The sequence below is a fragment of the Ochotona princeps genome, chromosome 8, assembly GCF_030435755.1.
Source record: "Ochotona princeps isolate mOchPri1 chromosome 8, mOchPri1.hap1, whole genome shotgun sequence".
NCBI lineage: Eukaryota > Metazoa > Chordata > Mammalia > Lagomorpha > Ochotonidae > Ochotona > Ochotona princeps.
In genome coordinates this window covers 71,426,468-71,440,355 of record NC_080839.1, presented here as the reverse complement: position 1 = coordinate 71,440,355, position 13,888 = coordinate 71,426,468, and the positions used below count along the sequence as shown (strand labels likewise).

At 39.5% G+C, this 13,888-nt stretch overlaps 1 protein-coding gene across 3 annotated transcripts in view; it reads right to left on the bottom strand.

Annotated features, from left to right (window-relative positions):
• Window positions 1-13,888, bottom strand: part of SMC6 (structural maintenance of chromosomes 6) — a 72,140-nt gene that overhangs the window by 40,502 nt on the left and 17,750 nt on the right. For all 3 annotated transcript variants that reach the window (XM_058668250.1, XM_058668251.1, XM_004582849.3), the window contains 4 exons: window positions 11,781-11,917; window positions 10,828-10,889; window positions 3,823-3,903; window positions 2,118-2,219 (listed from right to left, as the gene is read on the bottom strand). In XM_058668250.1, the coding sequence (XP_058524233.1) occupies window positions 2,118-2,219; window positions 3,823-3,903; window positions 10,828-10,889; window positions 11,781-11,917 (382 nt within the window). The remainder of the gene's footprint in view (window positions 1-2,117; window positions 2,220-3,822; window positions 3,904-10,827; window positions 10,890-11,780; window positions 11,918-13,888) is intronic.

Here is a 13,888-nt window from a genome sequence, read left to right as displayed (position 1 = left end):
CAGACGCAGAAATTTCACTTTGCTTCCTAATACCTCATTGAAAAGGGAATTCACTCTTCTTTTTCAAAAAATGAAAAAACCCAACTCTTTCCCCTAGTTTCCTATCTCTAAACTTACTCAGTTGCTAGGAAAATTACTGGTGACATCATAGTCACACACACAACTGCCCAATCATTTCAATTTTTTTCCCTCTTGCTACGACAAATACCCTAATTTAGCTACCATAATCTGTTCAGACAATTGTATCTTCTTTATTAACCTCACTCTCTGTCCTTGTATCACTCTTGTATAGCACAGCAACGTACTGAAAACACACCATGTAGTCAAGTTACTCCACTTCATGTCTCCTGCTGCTCTTACGTTGTGTAATATTCTCTACAATCTGGCCACTTTCTCTCGCATAGTTGTGTTCTTCACTCCAGCCCATGTAGGAATCTCTCAGCTCTTAAAAAGCATGGCAGACTCTCCTGACCTGGAGACCTCTATCATCCTATTACTTGGAACATCCTCACTCACATCAACCACTGTCTCATCTTATTCATCCTTTAATATCATTTCAAACATCACTTCATACCAGCTCCCTATTTCTGTTCCCTCCAGTGCCACACGCTCTTAACAGCTTTCACTCAAAAGTTACACGCCTTTAACAGTGTTCAACCTAACCCAATTATGTACTATTTCCTGATGCACACTTAGTCCATCATCCCAAGAATTCTGATACATATTTGTGCTATCTGCTAATAGGCAATGGACAATGCCAGCAGGCATGTTGTAGAAATTTAGCATATGCTGACTGAGTGACATCTAGTTTTTAAACATTTATACTTTTTCAAAATCCACAGCTCATTTTGAGAACACAGGATATTTAATAAACAAGAAAAAAATTCGCATGTGCATAATATATGTTAGGTACTCTGAAATATAAAAAACAGAATGTTTCTTGAACTTTATACCCAAGATATCTGGAATTATTGAGGACAAATTAATACCATGGGGAAAGTGATGTTAACCCCAAGAGAACTGAAGCAAATCAACTTCTTCAAAGTCCTGATCTGTTGTTTTTTAAAATCTACAACATTCAATATATGCATTTTACTTGAATATTTCCTTTCCAGTGACACTCCAATCAAGTAGGCTGAAATAATTCTGAGGTTATAGCAGTTCTTTCCATACTATATCATTACCCAAGTTGGAATGGATAAGACGTGTAATAAGATAAACATTCGTTCTTGATTTCTGAGTTTTCTTTTAAAGAACTAGACAACTACAGACCTAACCAAATACACTTTTTCAAGAACTTACAAAGTAAAAAGGTTAAGAGCAACATCTGATAAATTCAACGCCAGTCAATCTTCAGTATAAGTCCATGTCAAAAGGACAACAAAAAAGTTGCTGGAACTTCAGAAGGCTGCATGTACTGACGGACAACAGGAGAACAGAGACGGAACCATGTGAAGCTAGCCGAGCAGAACACTAGACAGGCGTGCTGTGAGCCTGCGGACTCTGACTCTCAGACACAAGGCTGCACATTCAAGAAGCTGAAGAAGAAAGCCTAAGAGCCAACCATAGCTGGTAAAAAACGAAGTATGTCATTGTTGCTGTGACTGGAAATTCAAGCAAGTCTGCCCGCAGGCCAAGCTTGTCAGTACTGATGACACCTGCTTTAAGCTATCAACTGCTTAAAGAAGGCTAACATTTCACTAGTGTAATAAAGGAGATATTCAGTTTGGTAATTATGCATGCATAGTGTGTTTATAATCAGCGTTAGCCTTGTGCATATCCTCACAAAGGAGATAGGATAGTTCCTACAGTTTTTAAACTACATAAAAGAATGAAAATCTGTAATATCTTACTGTGGAACTAATCATGTCGCAAGAGTAAGTATGCAAGCTACTTCCTAGCTTTTAGTTTGCAGTCTAACATAATATAAAGACACGTAGACACTCAATATTACAAAACAAACCCCGAGTACAAAACGTATACGAACTTCAGAATGTTCTACATAGTTTTACATACATGTTTAGATAGATTAATATATCATTTTATAGTACCATTTTAAGTAGAAACCACAGGAATCTCTCCAATCTCAAACAGGTTTACATTAACTGCTTACAAACCTCTTCTCCCTGATTTATCTGCTCCTTTGTTCTTTCTTTCGTTTCCATAATGTAGGAATAATCTTCCTTCATCTGCTCAAGTTGGGTTGCTTTCATAAAGAACTGTATTAACAAGAAAAACAAAATCAGGAATGTATAAACTTCCACAGAACTGTGAAAAATGAAAACATAATCTGAGAAATGTTAAATGGGATAATTAAAAACCTTAAAAACACAGATACAAAAGACATCTTATTTCAGACTCAAATTTACTGACCCTGCTATGTTTACATTCATACGCTCACTTGCAAAAGTATTTAATACCCCACAGGAAAAGTAACTGCAGTATCATTTTGAAGGCTTCATGTCACTATGAGTTTTAAGCATAAATGACAGAAACCAGGGCTGGCACAGCAGCATAAAGTGTGAAGCCACTGCCAGCAGTGCCAGCAGCCCATATAGACATTGGTTCAAGTCCTGACTGCTCCACTTCCAATCCAGCTCGTTGATGATGTGCCTGGGAAGGCAACAGAGAAAGGCTCGAGCACTTGGGTCTCTGCATTTGTGTGGGAGACCAGAAGAGGCTCCTGGCTTCGCTTTCAACACTGTGGCCACTTAGGGAGTGAACCAGCAGAAGGCAGATCTCTCTTAACTCTGCCTTTCAAGTAAGTAAATCTTATGAAAAAACAAAAACACAAGGGACAGAGACCACTCCTGTTCCTGTCCTTAATCTTCTTACATCTTAAAATTTTTAGAATACGAACCAGCAAAACTTCTTCAGAAAGTTATAAAGTTTGAATAGTCAAATATTTTTTAATTGTTCAACAGTTTAATGTTCATAAATTATTATGTTACATGATCAATTGTTCCTGGCTTTCCCTGAAGATTAACTTGAGAAAAAGGAAATTCTTTCAAAATCAAAGGTAAAATACTAAAAACAATGACCTATCAACAAAATTATACTAGCATTTTATTTAATTTCCCACTTTAGTCCTATAATAGTACTTAAATAGAAACCTTCAAGAAAAAGAAATTTCTGGGGCCAACATTTTGGCATAGCAGGGATCCTATATGAGCAACAGTTTTTTTTTTTTTTTTTTTTTAAGATGCATTTATTTTCATTGGAAAGGCAGGTTTATAGAGGAGAGACAGACAGATCTTTTGTCTGCTTGCTCACTTCCCAAGTGGCTACAATAACCACAGCTGAGCCAATCCGAAGCTGGAAGCCAGAAGCTTCTCTTCCGGGTCTCCCAAGTGGGTCCAGAGTCAAGGCTCTGGGCCATCCTCCTAGGCCACAATCAGGGAGTTGGATGGGAAGAGGAAGAGCTGGGACAGGCACCAGTGCCCATATGGGATCCCAGAACATGAACGGTGTGGATTTAGCCACTGAGCCTTTACCCCAGGCCCAGCTGCTCCACTTGTGATCCAGCTCTCCACAAACGTGCCTGGTAAAGCCGCAGAGGACGGCCCAAGTGTTAAGGGCTCCTCACTTCAGCCTGAAATAACCACAGCCAATGTAGCCATTTAAGGAATGAAACAGTGAATGAAGACCTCTCTCTCTCTGCCTCTCCCTCTTTCTATCTGTATCTCTTTCAATTAAATAACTTTTTAAAAGAAGAAGAAGAAGAAAAATCTCAGTTATCTATTATATGAGCAAAAATAATGTTTGGTACTTATGTACATGTGTTCATTTTGGATAATTTACATTTACTTCGGTGGCTCTTACTTTGTATTTGTCACCCTCATTTTTAGACTGCAAGAACTGCTTGCTCATCTCTTGTGTCAAAACTGAAACTGGATTATCCACCTGAAATAAACAAGAACGGGTATTTTAAGAAAATCCTACTTTAATGCCTTAAAGAAAGATAAACTGAAATATACATTAAAATTAACCTACAGTGTCATTAATAAAGCTAAGTATGGCCGAGTGTTAGCTCTGGTATAAAAATACAGAGAAAATGTGAGTGATCTTTCCAGTAGGGAGAATGTTTCAAAATTTCATGATTCCAAAATAGACACTCAAAATTCAACACTCAACCATTTTAAGACAGTGTAAGAACGCTCTGAGGTACTTTTATTAGAAAGTTTTTCACTTCCAGCCGTTTTTATAGATTATCACTGTTAATCACAGACAAAGAGTGGGCTAAGCTCAGGCATGCCGAGCCGCCCCAAGTTCTCATGGCACCATGTCCCCAGCTTTCTTTGAGCCTTGAGGCATGTCAGTGAGTTTCTACAGCTAAACAGATAAAGTTCAACTCCACCATTTCTACCCAGAATCACCATGATTTTTTTTGTACATCTTTCTTACAGCAATATCTAAGATTTGCATGTATCTTCATTCTTTCATGAGGATATTGCAAAAGGAATAGAAATAATGAAATCATTCCTATCCTTTGAAGAGTCATTTTAAATAAGTTATTGCTTGTATTAAACTATCAAAGAAGTTGGAAAGACACAAAAAGAACACAACTTATCTAAAACCTCGGGGTCACCAGTATATGCGGCAATAACAAAAACATCTTAAGGTTCATATTATACAGTCAGTATAGATGAAAAACAAAAAGTTTAAAAACTTTATTCAAATTTTGAATTAAATGGTACAATTTTATAAGGTCTGGGATTTTCCTACCCCCCCTCCCCAAATCTCCATCCCCAACTGATCTTCCCCATAGTATCACAATAGTATAGTCCTACATAAGCAGTCATAAGTCCATCAGTCTGTTATTTAAGTGTGTCCTGACATTGCTGGTACAGACAATGGCACACAGTCCAGCATCCCATTGTCTAGATATGTTCAACAGTTTCACTGGGAGTCCATCTTTGACCTGGAAGTAGAGATGCAAGCTGCATTGTATCTTCACATCTGGATATGATAGTCTTTTATGCCATCACTATACATTCCTTTAAATTTATCTTAAAATGAGAAAATCTTTAACATCTGCAAAACACATTGTGGGTAATTTGTTTTTATACCAGTGGTTTAAAACATTTCTTTTAAGTAAAAGAGATTCTCTCTTCTAAGGTAAAACAAAAATTGTATGCAATTGTAAAGAAGCCTTTAAACATTAAAGTTTTCTAACACAAAGACCCGACTGTGACTGCTGCATATTTTTTACAATGCTTTTTCTACTGTAGTTTCAGCCTGCATCTGACTTTTTAAAGTAAGGCTGAGGAGGCTGTGGGGCCTGGAGCTTAACACAGCTGCCAACCATATCAAAGACTGATTCCTGCACTCATTCTGGAGGCCCTGGATGAATTCCAAGTTACCAGCTTGGCCTAGTTCAGCCCAACCATCAAAGGCATCTGGAGGAGTGAACTAGCAAGTAGGCGTCTTTGTCTCTCAAAACACATCACCAAATGCACCAGCTTAACAACAGAGTAGAAGGCACTATACAATTAGATACTGTATAGTACCCAAATCAAAGATATAAAGAGGTAAAGCTAGGTGCAATGCTTTAGTCCACTCTATCCAAAATATCACCTTAACATAGAAATCAACATAAAAATTAAGTTATTCTTTTTTTTTTTTTTTAAGATTTTATTATTATTGGAAAGCCGGATATACAGAGAGGAGGAGAGACAGAGAGGAAGATCTTCCATCTGATGTTTCACTCCCCAAGTGAGCTGCAACGGGCCGGTACCCACCGATCCGAAGCTGGGAACCAGGAACCTCTTCCAGGTCTCCCACACGGGTGCAGGGTCCCAAAGCATTGGGCCGTCCTCGACTGCTTTCCCAGGCCACAAGCAGGGAGCTGGATGGGAAGTGGAGCTGCCGGGATTAGAACCGGCGCCCATATGGGATCCCGGGGCTTTCAAGGCGAGGACTTTAGCCGCTAGGAAATGCCGCCGGGCCCTATTCTTTTTTTTTTTTTTTTTTTTAAGATTTATTTTATTTTTATTACAAAGCCAGATATACCGAGAGGAGGAGAGATAGAGAGGAAGTGGAGCTGCCAGGATTAGAACCAGCGGCCATATGGGATCAAGGCGAGGACCTTAGCCACTAGGCCACGCTGCCGAACCCTAAAGTTATTCTTTTTTATTGTCTTCAAAATCTGCTAGATCAAAGTAGAGCACACCTCAAGTCAGACCACCTATATGCAGGCATTCAAGATCCATCCACCTGTGGCTAGTGATTAGCTTTTAACAGCAAGGTTCAAAGTCCTTTGGTATGTATCAACGAATCTGACCTTCAGTTACAATTAAACCATCCAAGAAGAATAAAGAAATTAACATAATAATCTTCATTATTTTAAGAAAGAATAAGCATCCTTTATATTACTCAAGGAAGTGGGAGCATGCAGAACTTCCTATAGAAACAGTCCACAAAAGAAACTAAGAGACTCCCTGACTGAGTGACTTTGCCACAACCAATCTTCAGGTACATGTTACAGAGACATCTGAAGTCTACACAAGGTGTGCACAGCATGCCAGGAAACCACAGGGTGCACGTGGAGCAGGCCCCGTGTGTCAGGCACCCACAGGGCGCAGCATGACCTGCATGCTGGATAACCTCAAACATTCTCCTCATATCTATTATTACATAAACCGTAAGTTTTGGTTTTCAGTACTCAAACTGTGTCCTAACTGAAAATGCATTTGTTGCACCTGCTTTGCTCCAGATTTGAATAATACTTCTTATTTTTTCCTAAGCTTGTGATTTGCCACATATGGCTTTTTCTGCTTCACCAAAATTAACCATAAAAAACAGGTCATACATTTCGTGGACAAGAGTCACTTACGGGTAGAGGTTACCCTGACAGGCAGAGTAGACTTAAGACACCAAACACCACAGAGATTTGTTCTGGTAAGTTTGTTCTAAACCAAACTGGAAAAGAGACCAAAACTCCTGAATGTTCTTTTTCTGCATTAACAATCTTGGTGCACTAAATCCTGAAAAATAACCCCCAGTGTGGCATATTGGATACAGCATTAGATAATGACCAAGTATACAGACGGTGCAGTGGTCCCCTGTGCCTGGGACACCCTCTCCCACATCCAAGTGCTTGGTTCGAGTCTAAGCTCCCTTCCTTTCTCACCAAGCTTCCTGCAGAAGAGCACCTGAGAAGCAGATGACGGCTCATGCACCTGACTCGGTCACCTGCAGGGGGCACTGGTACTACGCTTCAAGCACCTGGCTTCAGTGCGCTCTAACTCTGGCCATGTTGGAAATTAGGGGAGCAGGCAGGCGTTTGAAAGACCAATGTCTCTGCCTTTCAAACCAAAGTACAAATACTTTTTTTAGAAAGCTTTACCCATTTTCATTTGAAAGGCAGATTTTTACTAAGAGAGAAGGACAGAGAACCGTATTTTCGTTCAATACCAAAATTTTGCAATGGCCAGAGCTGAGCTGATCTGGAATCAGGAGCCAGGAGATTCTTCAAGGTCACCAAGTGGATGTAAGGTCTCAATGACTTGGACCATCCTCTGCTGCCTTTCCAAGTCATGAACAGGCGGCTGGATCAGAAGTGGAACAGCCAGAACTCTAACTGGCACCTCTATGGGCTATCAGTGCAGCAGGTCACAGTCCACACATCTCCTGTTTTGAAACCTATCATTTCCAGCAATTCCTCCATCATCCGTCACAGGGGCTGCATCACAATCCATGCTATGCTACTTGGACTTTGGATTTCCACAACTCTAAGCTTTACATAAGCCTCTTTTTCTTCCTAAGAAACCTGTCTCAGAGACTTCATCATAGCTATGCAGTACTGTCTAACACAAAGTATCTTAGCAGAGAGGACCCAAGCCTTCTCTCCTATTATTGGGATCAGTAACTCTGAAATAGACAGAAACATTTTCTCCTTCTGGATTACATTTTCTTTCTTTAAGAATATAGCAACTGAGAATCAAGATGGCAGAACAGGGTAAGGACACGTTTAAACAGATAGAGAAACATCAGTCAGGATGAAGCAGAGGGGACATATTCCAGAAAGTAGGACAGGACAAACAGGGCACCTGGAGACTGATGGACACGGGAAAACAGTGCAAACACGGTGTGGTACTGCAGTGACCAGGCACCCCAGTGACATTCAGCCAGTGTCAATCTGAACTGCACCAGTGGACAGAACTCCACCAGCAACAAGGTAGGAAGTGGAGCTCATCAGGAGCTCAGCAGGTGAACCCAGAGAGCTTCCATCCTGCTGGTTTGTTTGATTTGACCAGGAGCAGAGACAGAGCAGCAGATCCCAGACAGGCAGCGTGGAACAGGCTGGATTTCACAGCTCACACATCCAACAGAGCCAAATCAGGTGCCATTTTGTGGAGGGAGGCAAAGGCGATGGGACAAGACTGTGTATGCACTAAGCTGAGAGGGAACTCATTTCCGGCTCAGTGAATTGGCAATGACATAGCATCTAAAAGTTCCATCCACAATAGGTTTAGGCAGTCCCCAGACCTAACGGCCAGCAGGTCAACAACTCCACCAGTGGCCTATCAGGCACCATTCTGAATAGCGTGGCAAAGGGTTTGTGAGACTGTTAGGAAAACAGTGAGCTGCATATGTGCTGAGCTGGGGGCAAACTCGCTAAACTCAGCACATAGTACTGGTGGCCACTCGGTGAAGGAAGTGACACAAGTGACTGCAAACAAAGAACTGTGTGCCAACTACAATCATAAAATCGAACTGCAGACCTGTGGGTCACACAGCTTAGAAACTTGCACCAAGAACAATCTGCTAACCAGAAGTACAATACCAAGAGCAAAAGAAGAGACAGAAGCACAACGAATATAACTGAAGACTCCCCTGCAAAGGAGCAAAAGCCTTGGCCAACCTCAGAGTTACCTGAAGAACACACTGAAAAAAATGGGGGATACAAAATTCAGGAACCTTATAAAGCTTCTTATGAAGAATGAGAAGCACATATGAGTTAAAGGAATTTAAGGAGTATGTCACAAAGGAAATAGTAATACTGAAACAAAATCAAGCAGATTATTGGAAATATAGGACACAATAGAGCAAATTAAAATTCAGGGGAAAGTCTCAATAATAGAATGAATAGGCAGAAGAAAGAATCAGAATTGGAAGATATTTCTTGTCATGATGGGGAAACAATCAGAAAGCTAGAAGCAGAGCTGGGTTAAACTAATAAAAATATTCAAGAATTAAGAGATACTATTAAAAGGCCAAATATAAAATTTACAGGAGCTCCAGCAGGTGCAGAAAAGAAGCTGTGTTTAAAATGTATTCATTGAAATAATAAGGCAAAATTTTCCTAATCTAGAGAAAGAATGGGGAAACAACATCCAAAAGGGGCACAGAACTCCCAACAGAGTTGCCCAAAAGCAATCTTCAACCCCAACACATAATAATCAAGCTCTCTTCAATCAAACATAAGGAAAAGATCCTTACATGTACACATGAAAAAAAATTAACTGACATATAACAGAATGCCTGTTAAAGTCACGGGTAGACCTCTCACAGCAAACTTTGTAGGCCACAAGAGAATGAAGCGACATATTTCAGATTCTAAAAACAAGATTGTCAGCTCAGAATAAATAACATACTTTCCTTTCCCTTTGTCTTTGAAAATGAAGTAAAACTCATCCACAGTAAAGTTAAAAGAATATGCCTCTTCTAAACCTGCCCTACAAGCAATACTTAAAGGAAAAGAAACAGACCCATCAAACCCAAGGGAAATGTGAAGACCAACCCAGCAAGATAATAACAAGGCTAAATCAATGAACAACCCATTGTTAAAATGACAGGACTGATTACCACCTATTTATATTAACCTTGAATGTAAATGGCTTAAACTCATCAATCAAACATCATAGATTAGTAGACTGCATTTAAAAAACAAAATCCATTTATCTGTTGCCTACAGGAGACACATCTCATCAACCAAAACCAGCGGAAACCATATCTCATAGATTTCGACATTTTTGTTTTTATTTTCATTTCTTCAACACTTTTTTCTTCCCATTAAATTCTTCACTGACTCATAGCTCATATGGTGGCACCATTTTCTTCAAGAAGGTTCTTGAGTTTCTTTTTCATTTCTTCAGTGACACATTACTCATTCAGTAGCATGGTATTTAACTTCATGGTATTATAAATTTCTTTTCTTCCTCTTGCTCATTTTGCTTTGTGGCTTTTCATTTAAGGGGATGTATAGTAACTGTGTAATGGAGACTATCATACCCAGATGTGAGGATACAATGCAGTATGCATCTCTACTCCCAGATCAAAAACGAACTCCCAATGAAATTGAATATATCTTGACAACGTGATACTGGATTCTTTGCCACTGTCCATTTTCCATGCCTGCAATGATGGACTTATGACTGTTTATGAAGAATGATACAACTGTAATAATATAGGGGACTAGTGGGGGGTCGGGGGAGAAGCATTAGGGAGGGGATAAGGGAAATTCCAGGGTCTATGGAACTGTGTCATAAATTGATAACAATAATAATGAAAGAAAAAACACAAAACAAAACAAAATATAGCAATTGAGTTCAGTGGTAGGATGTTTTTTAGATTTAAAAGTCTTATTAACATAAACTTTAGCCCTTTGCAATTTAAATGTTCAAATTAAAGCCAGCATGTTATATAGTTGAAATTCATGGTGAACTTGTAATTGTTAAGGGCTTTCATTAACAATAGCTAACAGTACACATTCTGTAGTCAGGTTACGCATAGGAGTTATTTTTAACGGTTTCTATACCTTAAGTAGAAGCACACCAAAAAACAATCAGTTTAATTACTTTGATATACAATTTTAACAATTACCTGAATGTTAAAATGATCAAGAATTGCAGTCAACTCGTCTTTCTTTGTAGAAACCACAGTGCCTAATTTATGAGAAACAAAGAATTACCAGATGATTTTAGGAAAACAACCCCCCAAAAATAGGACTACTTAATAATATACCAAAATGAGTTACTCTTCATCTTATCATCAAGAAAGGTAGCACTGAATATGTATCAACCGAAGGAACTAGGTGCTACGCTAATCACAGCACAGTGGAGAGGAAAATGTTCCGGCCAGGCGCACTGCAAGGGAGCACCATCTCCTAACACTTGCTCCTCAACTACCTCTACTTTCCAGTGACCCTACACTCACCTCTTCCTCCTTTGTGCCTGTTACTATCCTTTCTAGCCACCTCTCTCCACATCTACGAAAAGAGCAAGGGTAGGAGACCGGCACAGTGGCCTAGTAGCTAAATCCTCTCCTTGCATGCGCCAGGATTCCACATGGGCACCGGTTCATGTCCTGGCTGCTCCAATTTCCAGCTCCCTGCTTGTGGCCTGGGAAAGCAGTTAAGATTGGCCCAAGGTCTTAGGACCTTGCACCCGTGTGGGAGACCCAGAAGAAGCTCCTGGCTTTGGCTTTGGACTGGCTTATCTCCAGCTGCTGTGGTCACTTGGGGAGAGAACAGGTGGACAGAAGATCTTCCTCTCTCTTCCTCTTCTCTGTAAATCATCCTTGTCAATATAAAATGAACAAACAAATAAAAAAAAAAAAAAAAGAAGAGAAAAAAGAGCCAGGGTACAAGGTCTCTATGTAAGAGATTTGCCTATAAGGCTGTGCACACACAAATGAATAGCTGAACAAAGAACCACCAACCCTAAGACACGGGTTTTAAGGGAATGGGAAAAAAATATTCTTTGCATGAACATGAGCATAATAAATTGTTTTTGAATATTCACTAATATTTGTATGAAAAGGAAACCAAAACAAACCTGATGAACTTTTTAGTTTGTAGGAGCGACTCCCATCCACACTGATATGCTGCTTCACGGTGATGCAATCCCCATACACACTGGCTTTAAAAGCATCGTCGCCTCTGTTCCTTAACGTGATTGTGATATCTGCTGAGCTGAAAGACAGAGTCCAGCTACATCAGACACAGATAAGTACAATGCAGTGAAAATACTACATCATCCTCCAAAACAATCCAGCAAATTCACTTAAAACTTTGCTTTATGTACACAGCTGCTGATTGACAGCTTATTACAGAATAATGCTAAAAATACTGACAAAATAGAATAAAAATATAAAGTTCAGAATAACAAGTTTTATGAAAAATAACTTACTATCTGTTAACAGAAATACAATATGTTACCCCAAAACATTAAGTTCCACTTATTTCAAATCATGTAAGTAATTAGTATATTTTGCTATAAGGATTATATTGTCCATTATAACATACTACCTGACTAGGAACACTTGCACAATGAATCAGCACATTGAGAAAAGGTATTTAAACATGATGAAGAATGATGATACCCAAGAATGTTTTGTAAAAAGATCAGCATTAAGGAGCTACCTTAACTTTTTAATTACTTGATAGTAAAACAAATAAAACTGATACCAAGAAATATAAACTAAAGCTCAAAATTTCTTCAAGTGTTGACACTGTGAATTATTTTACAATACAGTTAAATATACATATAATACCTGAAAGCATAACTCTGCCTAACTGAACATATCTGTTACAGATTTACAGCCATGCACATTTCAAGATATTACAAGGGGAAAAATCAGTAATTGCGTACTCCCAGTCTGCTAAACTAATAATTAATAGAAAAAAAATCAAAGACAATGATCAATATACTCATAAATATAACTTCCTAACACTTAAAAGCAGAAAATACTTCATCCAGTTTCTAAGAGCATGTACTAAAATGGTAGTCTTTGACAAAAAACTACTGCAAATAGTAATGAAATAATGAAATAAACCTCATGAATTTGTAATCAGATTCCAAAGCTATTGTCATTTGTAAGAAATGTCAGAAAAAAAACCCGGCATGCATGTGACCACCACAGAGCTGTGGGACACAGAGCAAACGCCCGAAGAGCTCGCCCTGCTCCTGCTCCCTCGCCTCTTCCTTCCTGCAGCTCAGGGCGAAGATTCGGCTCCACGGCCTGTCGGTCCCAGATTACAGATGAACACAACTTGAACTAACGGAGCCATTAGCTTTTCTTCTTTTAAAATCCAGCGTAAAAAAAATTCTAAAAATATCTGAAGCAAGTTTATAACTTCGTTAACATTTATCAATGTTAAAATCATGTATAGCTTTGATAAATCCATCTTAGTTACTGAAGATACAAAAATTAAGGGAAACTGGGTAAATGTATAAAAACAGACATCTCTACTATCTTTACAATACTTCTGCAAATGCAAAATTATTAAAAAAAAAAAAGCTTTTAAAACTCAAATTAAAATACAACCAAGTCAAGAGATGGTGATTCTATGGACCTACAAAGTTAGGGGGCCTGGGAAAACAGTCTGCGAAAGTAGCAGGAATATGGACTAGGATAAACTCTCGGAGAAACTATCACAGAGGCACAAGATCATAGTCTCCCCACCCCCGCTAGCCCCGTAGATTAAGACAAGTACCTGACAGTGGAAGACTGACACTGTGCTGGCTGAAGAGTAAGAGGACACACACCTCAGACACAGAGAGGCTCACACGCCTCAGAGACAGAGGGGCTCACACCCACACGCCTCAGAGACAGAGGGGCTCACACCCACACGCCTCAGAGACAGGGGCTCACACCCACACACCTCAGAGACAGGGGCTCACACCCACACGTGTGTCCCAAGGAGTGTGGATGATTGAGTAAGGAGCTGAACAGGGTGGTATAGAAGAGTTGTAGCATATGCCAAAGACAAGGAGACAGCAGCCCTGAGACAGCCGGAGAACACACACAAGACATCAGAGAGGCAGTGCTTTGGCATACCCTCATCAGAGTGACTAGGTCTAGGTGCCACTTTGATTTCCAGATCCTATTAAGGTGCACTCTGGGAGTACTTGAATTCAAAAGGGGTTAGACTCCCAGTTTC